This window comes from Giraffa tippelskirchi, chromosome 3 (assembly GCF_054371585.1).
Source record: "Giraffa tippelskirchi isolate mGirTip1 chromosome 3, T2T-mGirTip1v1.2.pri, whole genome shotgun sequence".
NCBI classification, from domain to species: Eukaryota; Metazoa; Chordata; class Mammalia; order Artiodactyla; family Giraffidae; genus Giraffa; species Giraffa tippelskirchi.
This window is the reverse complement of record NC_137277.1, coordinates 85,595,077-85,615,800: the sequence shown is the minus strand read 5'-3', so window position 1 is coordinate 85,615,800 and position 20,724 is coordinate 85,595,077. Positions and strand designations below refer to the sequence as shown.

The 20,724-nt window shown below is 41.1% G+C and overlaps 1 protein-coding gene across 4 annotated transcripts in view; it reads left to right on the top strand.

Annotated features, from left to right (window-relative positions):
- Positions 1 to 20,724, top strand: part of MAP3K20 (mitogen-activated protein kinase kinase kinase 20) — a 167,218-nt gene that overhangs the window by 141,518 nt on the left and 4,976 nt on the right. For all 4 annotated transcript variants that reach the window (XM_081584644.1, XM_081584645.1, XM_081584641.1 and 1 more), the window contains 3 exons: positions 13,788 to 13,904; positions 16,701 to 16,775; positions 19,336 to 19,486. In XM_081584644.1, coding sequence (XP_081440770.1) covers positions 13,788 to 13,904; positions 16,701 to 16,775; positions 19,336 to 19,486 — 343 coding nt within the window. The remainder of the gene's footprint in view (positions 1 to 13,787; positions 13,905 to 16,700; positions 16,776 to 19,335; positions 19,487 to 20,724) is intronic.

Sequence of the window (20,724 nt, the reverse complement as noted above, 5' to 3'; positions counted from 1 at the left end):
CTAGGGTGAGGAAAGGATAGAGCTGAGACCAGAAATTACATCTTCATCATAACCTTTATATTAAACATGTACTTGCTCTCATTCCTGGCCCAAGATATTTAAGCCATCTGGAGACGTTCACAAAATAATCCTCAAGTAAATTAGTGTCCAGATCTAAATTACCCAATTATGTGCTAGGCTATATCCTAACATTATGAAATATCTTCTCACAAATGTGCTTTAAATTGCAATTTCAATTCCCCACATGAAAACCTTGTTACATTGACCCTTCAAGGTGGAACCCAAGAGAAAAAGACATCCTCAAAATTCCAATTAACTGAGTTCCCATAAGCCCATCTTTATGGAAAAAGGTGCAGCCTTTACCCCGATCTCCATGACTGGAATAAGTTAAATGAGAACATTGAGGCTTTGGAAGTTCTCTCCGAACAATTAAAATGAAAGATGTGTTCTAAAGGCAGCTATTGGGAATAATGTATGACAATGACTTTATCATGAAAATAGTAGCTGTGTTTTCCCACTGCCTCTGAAAAGGACCACCAGCTAGCTACCACTTAAAATTGGTTTGTTGTGCAGTAACTGGCCTACTGAGAGGAAACAATGGAAATATGGCCTTATCCACAAATATACAAATATATGTAGAAAACATAAGGCTTTCCTTGTAAGACCTGTCAACTTTTATCGTCAAAGAACTCAGCCTAAATTCTTTTTTTTAAGCTTCATTTTACAACCAGATGGATTATGGCACATAAGTGAGACCAGACCAAGGAAAACCTTTCATGTCTGGGAGCCTGTGCCAGCTCCAGTGGTCAGAGCCCCTGACTGTAACCTCAATCTTTGCTAGTCAGAGCCCCTGACTGTGACCCCACCTCTTGAGATGACCAGGCCCTCACCAGACTTCAGCACCGTGAGTGATTCAAGAATTTGTCCACCAATGAAACCAACATCCTTTTTCCTTTCCTTTTCTGAGACAACCTGGCGGGGGAAATAATTGGACCAAAGGCTTTCCTGACAATTTAAATTAATAGCAAGTTAAGAATGAGTTTCACCCATTTACCCATTTCTACAGTGTAAAATTAATTATCAATTTAAATAACATTGTGCATTGAGGCAGCCTCAAAGTTGACAGTGGTATTGGCAGAAATTGGGTCTTTCTCAGCTCAGGTTTCCTGGGTTTAAGCTTATCATAACCTTAAAATGCTTATGATAATTATTATTTCATACCTCACCCAGACACTGTGGCAAGTACTCTGCAAACATTTTTCTGGTGTGATCATTATAACTCACCCTCACAGGGAACAGTATCCCTGTATTAGACCAGGAGGAAACGAAGGAGGGGAGAGGAGAGCTCCTCCCCCAGAGCCCCTACCTAGTTAGGAGCAGGTCCAGCCCAAGGCCTCAGCCACCATGTCATACTGCTTCTTTTTGAAAAGTATCATGCGTGCTAAGTCACTTTAGTCATGTCCAACTCTTTGCGACCCCATGGACTGTAACACACCGGGCTCCTTTGTCCATGGAATTCTCCAGGCAAGAATACTGGAGTGGGGTGCCATGACCTCCTCCAGGGGATCTTCCCAACTAAGGGATTGAACTGGGTCTCCTGCAGCTCCTGCATTGCAGGCAGATTCTTTAGCACTGAGCCACCAGGAAAGCCCTTGAAAAGTAGCAGATTCAGTCCCCAAAATAGGTGCATTGGTAGTAAAAAGGCAAACATGTTTTTGGTCATTTAATACTAAACCACCACTATTGTTGTTTCATGTGGAAGGTGCCTTGTGTTTTGTAACCTCAGGCCTTTGACTTGCTACAGAAGGAAAGCAGCTTACAGAGTCTCAGGCAGCTTCATGCACTCCCCAGGGTGGCAACCACCCTTTTTATTGGAATATTCAGGTGCACCGTTTCTTATTATATCTCTTATCAACTCGCCAGTCAGAAGCATTGATTCTCAAATTGCCAAGGGATAAACTATCAAATTACCCAGCAGTTTTCTCACCGAGCTCCTTTTGAGACTCTGTCTCATAAAAATTCAAAAGCAGGGTTAGGAGGGGACTCTCCGAGGAGCCATCCATTCCTTGTGAGTGCTGGACAGTCATAGACTTTGCTCCTGAGTCCTTAGTCCGTTTTCTCCCCCATGGAGCAAGGAAACCTGATTGAAGCTGGGATTCCATGAGTCTAAGTGGATCCCTGTGGTACAGAAGAGATGGGCTTAGGGGAGAAGCCTGGGGAAGGACACCTTGGCTCCAGCGGACCCTTAATTAGACAGGCTTCCAGCAGCATTTGAAGAGGCAAGCAAACCAGAAAGAGAAAACAAGAGGGACATTTGGAAAAGGTGGAAGTGGCACTAACTGCCCGCTTCAGAGTAGAAGACATTTGTGTCCCCTCCCCCTCCCTCCTTCCACCCGTCCCTGTAAGCACCTGGCCCCTTTCTCCCACTCCCCAACCCAGGAAATTCAGTCAATAGTTTCCCTTCTCTGGTTGTTTCATCTATAGGTTAAAAATGCTGCTTTTTACAAATACTCCCCACTCACTGTTGTGCTTTTACATCTGTATTAGATTGCTTATAAAATGTGGCATTTAATAAACTTAATTGAATCTCCAGGCCCTTTCTCAAAGCACTATAAATATCAAAAACTGTCAAATAGGGCTTTTTTTCCCCTATTATAGAGTTTTTATAAATGGATAGATAAACATGAATAAAATAGAGCACAAAGAAAAGGATTTTGTAAGGAAGTAAAAAGCCAACACCTTTTGTAATTTCAGAAGAACTGAAAGGCAGTGCTTTGCCTTACTTTGATATGTCTAGCATTTATGAAAACTTCAGTGTAGGAAAGTTGATTTTCCATGACCAGCTATTTTTGAGGATAAAGATACATGTACACAAGTATGTATTTGTACTCCTCGGTATATAAGCTTGCAGTGTAAGAAATACAAGTTTTAATTGACAGCAAGGGAACAAGTACAGTGTAGAATATGACCACATGACTTGCTGCTGATTTCTAATTAGCATTGGTTATATGCTTTGTCAAACAGGCCAGGCAGCCTCCTATAGAACTGAAACCAAACTGGAGAGGTGTCCAGTACATCACTGCTGATCGATTGATAGTCATGTGTAGAAATGGTGTTCCAGAATATGTCTGGTAAATGGGGAAAACAGCCCTGACTTGTAGTGTTTGCAGTTTTCCATGGTGTCAATACTCCTACCATGGCCAATTTCAAATTGCCAATCTGACATCACCGAACTCGAAGTTGGAAAGAGATGAAAGTAATCAGCTCATGAGGGCTGGCCCCAGCACAGACTGGATCACTCTTAGCCTTCTTGATCAAGATTATGTGGTCCTTTCAAAATCATGAGTAGCAAGGAAGCATGCATGATGAAACATAGGCCTAAATAAATCACAAACACATTATTGCTGGTTTCCAGCTATATTAAAACATGTAGTTAGCTCAGAGAGCTCCAAGCTCCCCATGAACCCACTGTTGGCTTAGATTCCCTTGGGTGGCTGTTGGGTCGTACAGCTACACTGACCATAGTGTATGAATTATACCTTAGGATTTGAGTTTGTAAAAAGTAAGAATATAATTATAGAAACAGAAACAAAACTTAAATTTGTCACTGCCTTTTAAAACGGCTCTAACAGCCACCATTGGCAACTCCATGATGACAGGCACAGTTGTTGATAATAACAGAGATCTTTGCTTTTAGAAGCAGGTTTGGAAAAGTCTCTGTGGATCTGCAGAGAGAAGACCTCCATAACTCACAGTGACTTGTATCCTGAACCAAAATTTAGATCTTGGAAATAATCAACTGTAAAAGGACAGATTATTTGAAGTAAAATTAAAAGCACTATGTTGGAAAAGCAAAGATATATGACAACCACATCAATGTTAAGATGTGAACTGAGAATAAGTAATGCCTACTAACTGGGACAATCTTGTTATTTCTTTTTTCAAAAAATTGTATTTCTAATAGAAAAAGGAAAAAAAATGTATTTCTTGGAGTCATCTCTGGAGACATGGGAGGAGGCAGGAGAAGTAAGTAGGTAAAAGAGCTGTTTTTGTATTTTGAGTAAAAGTTTCTTGTATTTTGAGTAAAATACTTTTGTATTTTGAGTAAAAGTCCTGGGTAAAAGTTTATTTGCAGCCCACTCTGTAGTATTAACAGTTTAAGCAGTAATTAGGTAAGCCAGACCACTTTCTGTATTGGTTAAGAAACCCAGTTGGAGACAGAATAGATTCTTAATTATTAAAAAATCAACAAGAAGATTTACCATTCTTTTTTTCTGAGATGAATACTTAGTACCTTCCAATTTCAAATACAGTTTAAAAGTAAGTAAATAAAAAAGCCTTTTCCAAATATGTCAACTAACATCTGAGCCATTTTAGGTAGTCAAGTATATAAGGCATCATATGAAAGTATACCTCACTTGACGTCTCACTTTATTTTAGCACCATCCCTAAAGTCTTTTTTCCATCCATAACTCAAATAAAAACCCCCCAAAAGGCAACAGAACAACCTTATCTCCAGTGGTGTCTAGTTGGCACCAGTCTGCCCTGACCTTAGACACAAGCCATTGTTAAGGGTATAACGCATTTACATATTTTGCAATAAAACATCAGTTATTTGCATTACTGTGTCAAGTTTTATTTGATTCTTTCACCTAAAAATGACTCATTTTCCTTTCTTGTATTTTAAAAACCAACTACTCTAAGCTTGTTTGAGAATAATCAAAAATTGCCCATTTAGCTAGAAGTCATTTTCTTTTCAAAAGGCAAATGTTATTTAATCTTTCAGCTGTTCATTGTGCCATCATAAATACTTTCTTTTCAGCACAGTTGTGGGGACTGAAATGAGCCCACTAATTGCCTCCCATTTCGACTGACATGTGGTGGTTTAGTGGAAAGAGAACACAGCAGGGAGAAGGAAATAGGAGGCTGAGAAAATGAGAGCTAATTATTTTCACTGCCTCATGTCAGGCTCTGTGTCAGCCTTGTTTTTACAAACTGGAAGGTTTAGCACTAAATAAAACAAACTGGCGTCATGTTTTTATATACTGGCAGTGTCATGGAAGCAGCTGCACATCTCAAAGACAATATAATGCCTGCGTTCGCATGGACACCATCTGACAGACACTGTGAGCCACGGCTAATGAGGACATCACAGTGGTGCCAAGTGAAAGGTGCTGAATTATGTATGATTCTTCATCAGTACAGCAATAGTCCTGTACATCATTATGAGACATTGTTTTGCTGGAGAGATTAAAACATTCTTAGTTCCAGACCCTGCAACCTATATGCGCTGAAAGAGGTTATTAATGGAATTTTTAGGGAGAGTTTCTTGTGGATTTCTTTGGGGTTGAAAAACAAATCTCGTGGGACAAAGCTGTGATGGGTCACGACACTGTATAGATAAAGAAGAGAGGCAAATTAACCATACTTGCATTATCTTCCTTTTAAAGGCAGCATAATAAAATAGAGTGTAGCAGGGTTATACATAATGATAAATAACCCAGGTGCTATCATGGGATGTTCCTCTCTCCTGCCTTTAAAACAGCAGGTTCCAGCAGCTGAGCGAGATAATAGCAATGCATGTAAAGGAGCCTTCGGAGGCCTAAATCATCAACATCTTACTACTTTTAATACCAGCATGACCAACATTTCTATCATGTTTTTATTTCATCTTGTATGACTTCTTCCATTTCAAAATAGTCAGTCGCCTGCTATGAGACTCTTTCCCTTTTTCCCCCCTCTTGAATCTTAAAAAGTTTATTTCGACCTCTATATTTTAGATTTTAAAATATATGTCCTCAGTAGAGGCATTTTCTTTTTCTTTTTTTTTTTTTTTTAAGGTGGAAGGGCCTCTTTGCTAGAATCTTCGGCATTCTCCAGTGGGATTTTACTTTTTCTCTGGTCATGGGGAAGCAGGCAGGGTGGAGATGGGGATTTTAAAAGCCTGTATCTCCTCCATTTGACTGGGCATGCCAAGTGTAGCTAAGTGAATTTGCTACAAATCACACTATAAAATCCCAATTTTGTGAAGTTCTATAGCAGGCAAAATTAATCTATGGTGGTAGAAATCGGGACAGTGGGTGCCTCTGGTTGTGGAGGAGATGTCAACTGGGAAAGGGCATGAGGGAATTTTCTATGGCAGTGGAATATCTTACCCGTTTAGGTAATTTGTTGTCATTTAGTCTCTAAATCATGTCCGGCTCTTGCAACCCCATGGGCTGTAGCCCGCCAGGCGCCTCTGTCCATGGGATTTCTGAGGCAAGAATACTGGAGTGGGTTGCCATTTCCTTCTCCAGGAGATCTTCCCAACCCAGGAATGGAATCCAAGTCTCCTGCATTGGCAGGCAGATTCTTTACCACTGAGTCACTTGGGAAGCCCATTTGCATAATTACATGCGTGTATACAGTTGTTAAAATTCACTGAACTGTACACTTAAAAACCTGTACATTTTACTGTATGCAAATTATGTTTTTCAATCACCCAGTTGTGTCTGACTCTTCGTTATCCCATGAACTGAATCACGCCAGGCCTGCCTGTCCCTCACCATCTCCCGAAGTTTGCCCAAGTTCATGTCCATTGCATCGGTGATGCCATCCAGCCATCTCATCCTCTCATACCTCAATAAAAATTACATTAAAAAATTTTTAAGTATAACTTTTGTGCTAACTTCAATCACTTTTTCTATTTAGAAACTTTACCTCTATCCTGATGAGTTCTTTTTCTTTCCTTCCTTCTTTCTTTCTTTCCTTTTTTTTTTTTGTGAGAGCGAGAAGGGATGTCTATGTTTAGAATCACATGTATTAGCCTAGGACTCCAAAGAATTTTAAACAGCTTGCAGAGAATGTAATAGTGATTTCTCACAAAGAGATACTTAATTTAGCATTAACTGAGTGTTGTTTAGAATATTATCTTCACAGTGTAAGAGTTTCTGTTTTACTTGGCCAGTAATCTTAATTCAGAAAAATTTTTCATATAATTGGCAATGCAGAAGCAGTTCAAATGGAATGCTTTCTCATCCTCCATTAACCACATACTTGCTCCTAAAATTATCCAGGTATTTCAGCAGCTGCCGAGATAAATGGAACGTATCCTGGGCGCTCAACAGAATTATTTTTTTCATCAGTTTCCAATGCAAAAACTCCCCTCTCCCCAACAGAATCTCACCCATGACTTGTAGGTTTGCCCTGAGGGGCAGATTATCTAACTAGTAGAAAGGTTTTGCTATTCAGCCCCAGTGAAGAACTTCCCAGGGCTTCTACTCCTGCACCACTGCCTTTCCCCTGTGGTTAGTAATTAGCACTCCCTAGAGATGTCCGCGGTACAAAGTTGAACAGTGGGGATCCTCTTGGGTGGGAATCTAGTTATGAAATGAATCTGTGGTAGTCAGGACATGCCCCGTGATTTTGCTTGTGCAAACAGAAGGGAGAAGGTTGTTTCTGCTTTGGAAAGTGGCAGTCCTCCCTAGTCACGAAGCCTAAGCCAGGGCTGGAGGGAAGTGTTTGTGATTCCAGATTCTGGCCCAATCAGTCAAGAAAAGGAGCTTACGGACAGTGAAACGGCACCATATTCACGTTTAACAATGGTCTTTTTCAACAAAGGAGAGGGAAACTGGCTCTGTTGGACTTACTGGAGACTCGGTATTTCCGTTTCTGCCAGGGAGTCCTACAAAAGAACTCGCAAGATAATTTGGACTACTTGTTGACTTTGGAAGGTGGAACTCCTCTGGACTGTAATTCTTACTTTTGTTAACCCACAACAAGGAAAGTTCAGGATTCAGAAATGTCTGAGGGGAAGGCTACTCTTCATAGCACAATAGGGCTCCTTGGTTTAGTTCTGAGCTCCACTACTTGCTCTCTGTGTGATCTTGGTCTGATTCACTTATCCTTCTGTACTTCAGCTTCCTCATCCAAGGTAAGGCTCTCTGGCTCTCCACCACATTTCATAGCCATTGTCCCTCCAGTAATCTGCTGGTTTCTGTTTGGAGGGCTACATCAGATCTGTTGAAACCGGAAAGGGCAGAATTGGTGCTATCTAATCCATCTATGTAAGAAGATGTGAGTTTTTTTGCTTCTATTTACTTCATAAAAGCAGTTGTGGTTATGTTGCCACTTGGCTGCACCTTCTTTTTTCCAACAAAGTCCCTGGCACCAGAGTTAGTCAGTGCCCTCTGGATCAAACTCCTGCCCAAGGAAGCTGCTTTGACACAGCCTGTCTACTCTGGCCAGGTCTCTATTCTAGACACTCTTTGGACCTTCCTGCCTCACTCACCTTCTGGCCCGCTCCCTTAGATGGCTGCTAGATGACAGGTTGGCTAATAACAAATTGGAGCTCTGTTGGTGACCAATATTGGCAACAATAGTCATTATTTCTTTTTTTATATTAAATTTTTTTTATTTTATTGAAGTATAGTTGATTTATAATGTATTAATTTCTACCATATAGGAAATATATATATGTTTGTGTGTTCAGACACTTCAGTAGTGTCCATCTCTGTGCAACCCTATGGACTGTAGCCTGTCCCTGGGATTCTCCAGGCAAGAATACTGGAGTGGGTTGCCATGCCCTCCTTCAGAGAGTCTTCCCAACCCAGGGGTCGAACCCGCAATCCACATCTCTTACATCTCCTGCATTGGCAAGTGGGTTCTTAACCACTAGCACCACCGGGAAAGTCCTATATATATGCATATATATTCTTTTTCATATTTTTCCATTATGGTTTATTATAGGATATTGAATATAGTTCTCTGTGCTATACAGCCGACCCTGTTTATCTAATCTATATATAGTACTTTGCATCCACGAATCCAAAATTCCCAATGCATCCCTTCCCCAAGTAATTGCGTCTTTGGGAACTCCTAATTTGGCTCTGGCACAGTGCTGAGTACTTTGTTTACATTATCTCATTTAGTCAAAATACAACAACCCACTCTCAGTTAAAAGAGCACTAAGATCCAGACGGGTTACATAATTTGGCTGAGGTTGGGGGGAAAATGGCAGAACTGGGATTCCAGCTCAGGTAGTTGGACTTTAAACTTGTGATCTTTCACCTCCCCTAGTGATGGCTCAATGTATGACCCTTTTCTATACTGTTTCCATTCTAATAGGAATCCTCAAAACCTTAAAACCAGATGAGTGAATAATAGAACCATTGCAGACTGCCAGGGGTTACATGAGTTTCAAAAAGGAGTACTTCCAAGCCCCCATGGGTTCTCAGAGAACAGAGTTGTCTGCTTTTGATTTCTGCCTGTCAGGATGGAGAGTTGTTCATGGGCATCCAAAATGACTCTTGAATGTTTCCGATTAAAATATCAATATCCACATTTCTGTCATTCACATCAAACCAAAATCAATAGCTCTCCCTAGCAAATTGATGTTTTTTAAATCAGAGCCAATATTCCCACTATCTGGTTCTTATTACTAGCAAGAAACGGAAAAGCTAGCAACTGTGCCTTTAAAATTCTATGTTAGGCTCATAAATATGTAGAATTTTTATTTTTAGTGATACTGTTGATGATTTAATTCACCTCATTCATATGAGGTCCTTTCCAGTGATCTATTGGTTAAGAACTTCTTCCCTAGCATCCCATCCATGGTTGGGTCCTATGGAATTCAATAACTTGTTTAAATCCTGGGAGTCGCGGAGAATGCTCTTGGACACCTCTGGCTCACCAAATGACAAAAATGCCAGGAATACCTTCATTTTTAAAATTTAAAATGAGTAGATTTTAATTTTTAAAAATTAAAATGGGTAATTTAAAACTGAGTAGAATTTAAAGAATTTCATTACTTCATTTGTAGATTACTTTTCTTAACTAAGGAACAATGAAATCATAGATACCCTGAAGATACCTAGGAGTTATATCAGGTGGCTCAGTGGTAAAGAATCCTTCTGCCAATGCAGGAGATGCAGGAAATGCAGGTTCGATCCCTGGGTTGGAAAGATCCCCTGGAGAAGGAAATGACAAGCCACTCCAGTATTCTTGCCTGGGAAATCCCATGGGCAGAGGAGCCTTCTGGGCTACAGTCCATGGAGTCCCAAGAATTGGACACGACTTAGCAACTAAACCACCACTACCTTGACACAGTAAATTAATCATTTGGGTGAACACTTCATATTTCCTTTCTTTCTCTCCCAGCTTTGAAACCACCAGTACCTACTTTTTAATGAATGGATAATGCCCCTCTTGTCTTATAACTTCTCTGATTATAGTTTTATTACTTCTCTCTCTATCTTCTTTTATGGTTCAGGTAAAAGGCTTGCTTTAAGATAAGAGAAAAAGAAATTAAAAAATTAAAGGTCTGTAACCCTACATGTAGATCCTGTTTCTCCACATTGGATTTTAGGGAACAAGAAGCTGGGGCTGCAGGGGAGGACCTGTGACCACTTGTTATTTCGGTTGTATTGGCAAAGTCTTCACTGGCCCTGCTCCTTCTGGCCTGTGGTCAATAGCTGGTGCCACTCTGGAGCTCTGACACCAGCCAGTGAGTCCGTCCTATACCTACCTCCCAGTTGCCCTTCCCTATTGCTTTCCCCTCCAACTTTGGAGCCAGGCAGCTCTGTGCTTTTCTAATCCCACCTGTACCACTTCTTGGCCAGGGAACTCTAGAAAAATTCCTTCATCTGTCTAAACCTCATTTTTCTCACTTTCCTGATGGGAAAATAAAGCTAACTTGCAGGGTCATTATGGGTATCAAATACAGCACAGTGTCAGTACCCAACAAGACGCCGAGAGCATGGTAAGCACCCCCAGCCTGGGCTCCCTCTGAAGCCCCTTCTCTATGCAGAGCTCCACTCAGTCTCTGATTGGCAGGGGCCTGCGGTCACAGAGGTGAAACAGAGGGTGTCAGGCATTTGCATCACAGTTCAAGGTCTTTTAACTGTGCTTTTGACTAGCTTCATTCCAAAACTTGGAAGGAAGAAAAAACAGAACTAAGTAAACTCGTCTTTTCTAAAGCTTTTTATTCTAGCCACAACCTTGAGGAGGCTCTTGCTATTTCAGAGAAGAGCAATCATGACTCCAAAGAGTCATTATCCTGCCCAGTTATCTCAGGGCTCACGTTGCCAGGGTAGCAGTGGCTCCAAAACAAAGAAATACTGAGAGATTTGTCAATTCTGAGCGACTAATTTGACTTGTGTTAGCCAAGAGCAAGGTTTTCCTGTTATTGAATAGAACTTTTCCTTCACCAATTGGCTCTCCACCTTGTGAACCTGGCCGGGCAAAGAGGGACCGTCGCCTCAGGCCTGGGCCCTTCTTGGTTCTGCCATTCCCCTAGAAGCTTTCCTAAAACGTAGGGCCCCTCCAGCTTCCTGCTGAAGCCAACAGGTTTTCAACAGTTTCTTTGTTCCTGTTCTTCCATTAATAATTGTGTCTGAGCTTGCTCAGGGAACGTTCCAAGTCTGCTGGTGTGAAACCATGTTTTGGTTTCGGGGTGTAAGGTACTTAGTGCATTATCCTTAATCTCTCAGAATCTTTTATTATCTAATAATATAAGAGAGAAGATGAATTTATGATCCAGGGGTCAAATTTGGTGCACAGACATGGAATTCTTTTTCTTTTTAATTGCATACACAGTGTTTATTCCCCAACATTTTTATTGCTGCATTTTTCTAACAGCAAAGTTGAAAAAATGTTATAGAAATTCCTGCATACTCACCTGCTAGATTCAAACAGAAGCATTTTATTCTACTTGTTTTGTTACATCTCTCTATCCTTTTAGCCATCTAGCAATCCTTATTTTTTGATGCATTTTAAAGTAATATGTAGATATCAGTATACTTTCTCCTAAATACTTCAGTATGCTAGAGTTTGATAAGAAATGCACACTTGTTAAGTATACACACTTAAGTTTTAACAAATGCATACACCTTTATAACCCAGCTCAGCTTCCCTGGTGGCTCAGTGGTAAAGAATTCACCTGCCAATGCAGGAGATGCAGGTTCTAAGCCTGGGTCATGAAGATCCCCTGGAGAAGGAAATGGCAGCCCACTCTACTATTCTTATCTGGGAAATTTCATGGACAGAGGAGCCTGGTGAGCTACAGACCATGGGGTCACAAAGAGTAGGACACAACTTAGCGACTAAACAACAGCGACAATATAATCCAAACTTCTATTAGTAGAGCATTAGCATCCTCGGAAATTCCCCTCGTGTGTCTTACAAGTCAATTGCCATCTGCAGAAGCAGCCACTTTTCTGAATATTTTCCACTGTAGGTTGGTTTTGTCTATTCTAGCTGCTGCTGCTGCTAAGTTGCTTCAGTTGTGTCCGACTCTGTGCAACCCCATAGACGGCAACCCACCAGGCTCTTCCGTCCCTGGGATTCTCCAGGCAAGGACACGAGTGGGTTGCCATTTCCTTCTCCGATGCATGAAAGTGAAAAGTGAAAGTGAAGTCGCTCAGTCGTGTGGGACTCTTAGCGACCCCATGGACCGCAGCCCACCAGGCTCCTCCATCCATGGGATTTTCTAGGCAAGAGTACTGGAGTGGGGTGCCATTGCCTTCTCTTGTCAATTCTAGAAATTCATGTAAATTGAAGCCTTAGTTTGTTCTTTTTCTTGTACAAGATTTCACTCACTGTAATGCTTTTGCAATTTATCCATGTTGTTGCATGTATCAATAATTCATTCCTTTGTATTGCTAAGTAATATCCCACTCTATGAAAATATCACAGTCCATCGACTCTCCTGTTGATCAACACTTGGCCTGTTTCCAGTTTTCTTTAGCTATTATGATAAAGCTGCTCAGAACAATACCATACAAGTCTTTTTTCATTTCACATAGGTAAATACTTAGGAGTAGAATTTGTGGGTCATAGAGTACATATATGGTTAGTTTTGTAATAAATTGCCAAAACTTTTCCAACAGTGATTTTACCATTTACACTCTCACCAACAATCCAATAGCTCCAACTCACAACCAACATTTGATGTTCTCAGTCTTAGCCACCTGGCAGGTGCATAGTGGGATTTCATTGTGATTTTAATTTACATTCCCCTGGTGACTAATGTTGTAGAGCACTCTTTCATTACATTATCGTTTTACTGAAGATTTAATTAATGTACTATCATTTAAAAAACCAAGAGATTTCTTATAAGAATCAGATATCTCACTTTTTATGAAATGCTTGAGGCCCTAGCAAGACTAGGCTCATAGTCCCCCGTGGGAGCAATTGACAGATGAGTGGTGGCTGCTCCTTTAGGGCGGTTGCCCTTCAGATCCCCAGAGAGTCTAACCCTTCCCCTGCTGCCTCCCCCAGTGGTTGGGCCAATTATCCATTGCCATATAGCCTCACATTTCCTGTTAAGAAGAAATGAAGCTATTTCTTGAATCTGTGTCATTATTAATACTGGGAAAGTGAAAGGTAGATCAAGAGAGTCTTATATTTCAAAATAGTGGGAAGACCACAGTTCTTTGTGTCAATGGGGAAATATCCCTACAACGTTCAACATGTAAATTAAGTGGGTCTGTTTTGAAAGGTTGCAATTTAAGGCTCTTAACTGCCTGCCTTTACTCATTTTTATCTGCCTGGCCCCTTTAAGGTGTGGAGTTTGCAACTCCTATTATAGAACACTTAGATTGATAAATGGTGTCTCAAGACTGCCCCGCCTGGGGGTTATTTAGATATAGAAAGAGATCTAATTTCATGTCCTTTTATTGATAAAGGGAAAAAAAAAACCATTCCAATAATACTTCATTGAGAATACTTCATGTGTTATAAAACATTGAGACTAAAAAAAAAAAATTGCTTTACTTTCTCAAATTCTATAATTTTTCTTTTAATTCCAGGACTGTAAGTGGAAAATGTATATGGAGATGGATGGGGATGAAATTGCAATAACCTACATCAAAGATGTGACATTCAACACTAACCTACCTGATGCAGAGATTTTAAAGATGACAAAGGTAGGGTTCTATTTACGGCTTAAAAGCTTTTTTGAATTCACAGATATCAAACAAAGACATTAAAATACCCCAGTGGTGTGCTTTTGTGCTCATGATGTTCATACCAGCTCAGCTTCAAGCTGGCTGTTGAAAGGCACATTTTATTTAGCAGATTGAGACCGTAATAGTTTTTTGTTAAAATTCCACTTATGCTGTGTGAACTAAAAAGTACTACAGAAACGTGTTGTTTAATTTTTTTTAACTTTCTTCTACATTTCTTTAGGCATATTCTGTCATTTATTAAAGAAAAGAAAATGCTAATGATGAAAATATTTACCTTGAATTTTGGGTCATTTTGAACTTCCAAAAACTTGTCAGGAGAAAGATTTCTTGAATTTCTGGAAGGACTGGGATAAGATTATCCATAAGGCACATATTGCAGTCTTCATGGTTTCCTTGAATTCACTCCTGTGAATTCCTGGAGTGACCAGACAGTATCTTACTACTCTGGGGTCAATAGTAGAAGCACACCCATTAAAACGCTGAAGACAGACTTAGAGAAATGCTTAGCTTCTCTTCAAAATAATCATACTGAAAACATACATATAAGACTTCAATTGTAGATCAACCACTCAGGTAAATAACCACGATGTCAACAGGACAGTTACCCTAAATGTCACAAAAGGCATGAACTCCACTACACGATCAACTGCGTATTTGGTTTCAGTGAAGAAAATGAGGCTGGAGCAACAAGCCAGGGTGCAGACACAAGTGGGGAAGTGAAAAGAGCCTTCAAATCCCCAGCATTAGACTTGCAAATGTGTTCCCTTCCCAGGCACGAGATTGCTAACCACCCAAGTGTAAAGAATCTGCCTGCAATGAAGGAGACCAGAGTTCAGTCCCCGGGTCGGAAAGATCCCCTGGAGAAGGAAATGGCTAGCAACTCCACTATTCTTGCCTGGAGAATTCCATGGACAGAGGAGCCTGGCGGGCTTCATGGAGTGGATGTCCATGGCGGAGTCCATGGAGTGGCAAAGGAGTCAAACATGACTGAGCAACTAACACTTTCCCTTTTAATTTACAAGCATATGCATCAAGTAGATTGACTTGATATATTGTTGGATTGCCCCTGTGTAGTGGAAGTTATGTTATTTATCTGTAAAGGTTATGATCTGCTTTCACTTTTCCCTTATTCTGTTGCGACAGACTGTGTTTTGGTGTCTGGGAGCCTGGACACACACACACTTTCTCTTTCCTCCCACTTATGCTGTCTCTGGTTGCCACCAGTTGTTTGTGGCTTCAGTGTCACTGAGAAGCAAGTCACTGCCTGCTAACGGAAGGAAGTCACACTCAGAGCAAAAATAACAAGGTGGAGTTATAAAACTGAACATAGGTGTTTCTGCTCTAAGGCTATATATGCGTTCCAGAGGAACTGAATATTCTGCAAAATCACGCACCAACATTAACAAAGCTTATGGGAAAAAATAGGACTGGGCTGGACCATTCAAAATCTGTAGGACTTTTCAACATCAACAGAAAAAATAAAAAAAAAAATCCTAATTAAGGAAAGAAAAAATACCAAGATTGATTCTTGTCCCAGGAGAGACTAGAAGTTGGCTCCACACCTAGACAAACTTTGTCACTAACTCTCCTGCCTCCCATCTGTTCCTCTAAGGGCCCATAGTCTTTCCTAAAAATCAATTTCTCTCCTCCAAGAGGCCAATCTCCCTCTTCCCTTTCCTCTATAAACATGGCATTTAATCCTGAATTCTTTGAATTACTCGTTTTTCCCTGGGTATCTCCCGTGTATAGATGAGGTATAAATGCTAATAAACTTCTCTTTGTTATCTCATGTTTAAAAAAAAAAAAAAGCTCAGTTAAATCTCTACCAAATTTGCTTTGTACCCATCTCATGATCAGCCAGTCATTTGCAACCTTAAATCTGGAATGACAGGCTGGAGGGTGGGAAGAGATTGGAGATTCACCTCTAATAAAGACCACTTTCATCTCACTTAAAATAGGACCCAAAGCACAGGCTTCTTCATTACTCCTTTATCTTAATGTAGTGGGGAAATGACCCACCCACCCTCAGTTTCATTTGCACCCACAACATTGCTGGGTATCCTGATGTAACCAGAAAGCAGAGTGGTTATGAAGCCTCTAAACCAGCCACTGCTTGCACTCAGAAAAACCACCTTAGGGTCTTCTTAGATTGTTAAGGATTTCTCTTACTCGTGAAAAAGCTCTCTGAGAAGTCTTCCAAATATTAGCATGAGTTAATGATCTAATGATACAACTGAGAGATGCCTGAGGAAAGAGAAGATTGTGGGAGACAAGATTAGCTGTTTACAAACATATAAAAGGATGTCTTATGAAAACCAAACTCCCAAATATCAGACATTAGCATGTTGTAAGTAATCACACGGGAACCAACAGGGCTTTTCTAATAATCTGACATCATGGCACTCATGATAACCTGACATCACACCCTATTTGCCAATTGTGTACAGCATGACTGGCCTCCAAGAAACCTACAGTGTAGCAGGGCAGGCTGTATTAAGGCAGTTGTTGTTGCTGTTCAGTCTCTAAGTCATGTCTGACCTCTGTGACCCCATGGATTGTAGCCCACCAGGCTCCTCTGTCCATGGGATTTCCTAGGCAAGAAGACTGGAGTGAGGAGCCATTTCCTTCTCCAGGGGATCTTCCTGACCCAGGGATTGAACCTGTGTCTCCTGCATTGCAGGCTGATTCTTTACTGCTGCGCCATCAGGGAAGCCCATACTATAGCACTACACCTTTCTAACTTCTATTTTTCAGCCCCCATTTGTAATGGAGAAGTGGATTGTAGGAATAATGGAAAATCAGACTGTAGAATGCACTGTCACATACGAGGTAAGCCTGGGTAAGGAGTAGGGGAGAGGGCAAGGCTGTTGGCTTCACCGTCAGTTTCTCCAAAGGGGTTTATTTGCTGCCTCAGGGTGTTTAGCGTTTATTGGAAGAGAAGCTATTTAACCAACACGAATATAGGAAGATCAATATAATTATTCTAACAAAGTAACGAAAGGAATGAGAACAGGGTACTTACCTAGAGATTGAAGTAGTAATTCATTCATCAGTTAATGATTGAGCACCTTCTGAATACAAATGTATGCATGTGTGACATACTGGGGATATGGAACAGTGACCTAAACAAAGCTCTGCCTTCTTGATGCTTCGAGTTTAGGGGTGAGGATAGATCAGTGAGTGATTCTTCACAAGGACAGGGTACAACTTCTACTACTACTGTCAAAACCAGATTCCATATATTTAATATATGAAAAAAACTGAAAAATGTACAAATATTTTAAAAATATTAGTTTTAAAACAACAAATATTTTAGAAATAGGTGCTATTAAAACTAAAATTCATATATTTAGCAAGTACCTACCAACAGGTACCATTCTGTGGTTTGTTTGTTCAGTCGCTAAGTCATGTCTGACTCTTTGTGACCCCATGGACTGCAGCACACTAGGCTCCTCTGTCCTCTGCTGTCTCACAGAGTTTGCTCAAATTCACGTCCACTGAATAGGTGATGCAATCATTCTGTGATTAGGGTAGACGAAATCTAAATCTATACTCTCTCAAGGTTTATATATACTCCAGTGGCGGGTGATGGATAATAAATAGATAAATCAATTAGTAATGTCAGAGTGATAAGTGAGAACCAGAAAATAGTGAGACTCGGGGCATTAGATTCAGTGGTCAGGGAAGACACCTCTTCTCAGTGTGAGGCAGCAAGGAACAGCAGAGGAAGGGCAAGTACAAGTTTGAAGCACAGAGGACATGATAAGGCTAGAGAGGTGGGCGGGGCCGAGCATAGAGCCTCCTGGGGCCAAGGTGAGGAGTTTGGATTCACGGTGGGTGTTTTAAGTATTCTGCTGCTTTAAATGATCTAATTATGTTTTTGAAAAGAGCGAGATCTTCATGGTGGTGGAACAATCTGCTTCACAAGGAAGAGAAACCCTGGTTTTCTCTACCTGGGAATGGGATGGAGGGAAATAGTTATAGCCGAGTCTTGGCACATATGGAGATATGGTTAGTATGAATGTAGTTAGTATGCGGCTACCCTCAGTAGGACATGCCTTTCATTCATTCACTCCCTTATTCATCTAAGAAACATTTAGCAAGGATTTACCATAACCTAGACACTGTAAGAGGAACTTACACCTGTGTTATTTCAGTAACCTTGTGAGAATACTCAAAGGTAAGGAGCACTATCTTCATGTGGCAGCTAGGGAAAATTGGTTCAGAGAGATGAAGGGTGGTCCCAAGGTTTGGGGTGGTCAATGAGAATCTGTGGGGTCACCAAGTTCCTCCGAGTGTAAATACAGTTTCCAGCCTTCCTTGGCCGTTGTAGCCATTCCCTTCCCAACAGTAAGATGAGAGAAGTCAGCCTCGAATGGACTTCATATGCTGCTGCATAGGGATGGTCTTCTGAGCTGCCACGGATTAGCATTTTAACATGAGAAGTCCAAAGCCTGGCCAGTCCACTTATTCAGGATGACCCGATATTGGAAACCAATTAGGATGACAGCACTGATTTATCCTCCCCAGCCAGGGTACACTGCCTGTAGGAATGAGGCACCTGAGAAGTAGCCTTAATTGTCAAAGTGTGGCTTGCAGGGCACAGATGTAAATAAAAGAAGTTGACTGGTCTTGAGGAACTGGGACTCTGGACTATTCTAGAGCCTGTTGACCAGTCCCCAGTACCAAGGAAAAGCCCTCTTTTTAGTACCTGGACAGTAATAACAGCCAGTTTTCATCTCTGCCTGCCTTAGCTCTGGAGACACGCCTCATCAAATTCTTCTCTTCTCTCTTCCCTGCTTCCTCCTCCTCTCCTTCTCAGACTCCGGGGTGATGTGATAATTGTGTTGGTAACAGTCACTTCAGGGCTTTTTAAAAAATATGTATTTTCCTAACCTTATCAAATCCTGAGAGGTTCTTCAGTCTATTCTGATTTGTGGTACCTGGTGATGAAGGGGTCATTGGTCCCACCAACCTACCCACACTTACCCAGTTACTCAGATGACCACAGGCAGTCCTGAGCAAAATAGTGGTCAGATTTTATTAATTCAGCAAAACATCTATTTTCAACTACTAGAAACGAATGACATTGTTTTTCATTACTCATTAAACAAAGAGGTAAGTTGAGATTTACCAACAAATTCTTAGAGGAGACAACCACCTTTTTAAACTACTGTAGTCCACTAAGGAATAAAGTGGTTACATTTTTTTGTTTTAACCATATTACCATATTGAGGCAAACAGTGCAAATATTTTACCTGGTGCATGATGATAGTGTTCTAAAGAGTTACCTTGAACAGATAATGATAACCTGATTTTCTTTCCTGTTTTATAAGCATGCTTATATCTGCTTGTGGGTTTCTCTCCCTATTTTTTTTTTTTCCCACAGAGCGATGTTAGAACTCCAAAAAGCACTAAACACATCCATTCGATTCAATGGAGTAGAACGAAACCTCAGGATGAAGTGAAGGCCGTCCAGCTTGCCATTCAGACGTTATTCCCCAACTCAGAGGGCACCCCTGGAAGCAGGTCTGACTCAAGTAAGTTAGCTGTGCTCTAGACAGGTTCCAAAGTGGAAATGTCAAAAGTCTCACGTCAGGAATAAGGACCAGTCTGTAAGTTTATATACAGTTCTTTTTTTTTTTTTTTTTCTTGCTGTGTGTGCAGCTTGCAGGATCTTAGTTCCCCAACCAGGGATCGAACCTAGGTCCCCTACAGTGGAAGAGTAGAATCCTAACCACTAGGTTAGGGAATCCTTATTTACTTATTTAGCTGCATTGGGTCTTAGTTGTGGCATGCAGGATCTTTTATTTCAGGCATTTGAACTCCTAGTTGCAGCATATGAGATGTAGTTTCCCCACCAAGGATCAAACGTTAGCACCCTGTATTGGGAGCAGAGTCTTAGCCACTGGACCACCAGGGAAGTTTCCCCCATAGAGATTTCTAATATCATGCATGCATATGTGCTAAGTCGATTCAGTTGTGTCCGATTCTTTGCGACCTTATGGACTATATACAGCCCACCAGGCTGTTCTGTCCATTTGATATTCCAGGCAAGAGTACTGGAGTGGGTTGCCATGCCCTCCTCCAGGGTATCTTCTTGACCCAGGGATTGAACCTGTGCCTCCTGCAGGTCCTGCACTACAGGCAGATTCTTTACCGCTGAGCCACTGGGGAAGCCCTCTAATATCATCAGTTCAGTTCAGTTCAGTCGCTCAGTGGTGTCCGACTCTTTACAACCCCATGAATCACAGCACGCCAGGCCTCCCTGTCCATCACCAACTCCTGGAGTCCACCCAAACCCATGTCCATTGAGTCGGTGATGCCATCCAACCATCTCATCCTCTGTCGTCCCCTTCTTCTCCTGCCCTCAATCTTTCCCAGCATCAGGGTCTTTTCCAATGAGTCAGCTCTTCGCATCAGGTGGCCAAAGTATTGGAGTTTCAGCTTCAACACTAGTCCTTCCAATGAACACCCAGGACTGATCACCTAGAAGATAAAAATTAATGATTATGTCCTATTGAAAAATATGTATGTATATTTATACACATATATATTTAGTTTCCAAGACTGTAGATAAAGATAAGAATCATCTTCCATGTCCAGCACACATTCATATGAAGTCACTGCTCTCACTGGGGCAACCTCTTGAGCCCTTAACACCACAGATCCATCAAAGCAAAAGAATGACAGGGCAAGCAAGAGAGAGGGCCGGGGGTGGGGGTGGGGTGATAAAAGTAAGGGAGGAAGGAAGGAAAGGAGGATAGAGAAAGAGAAA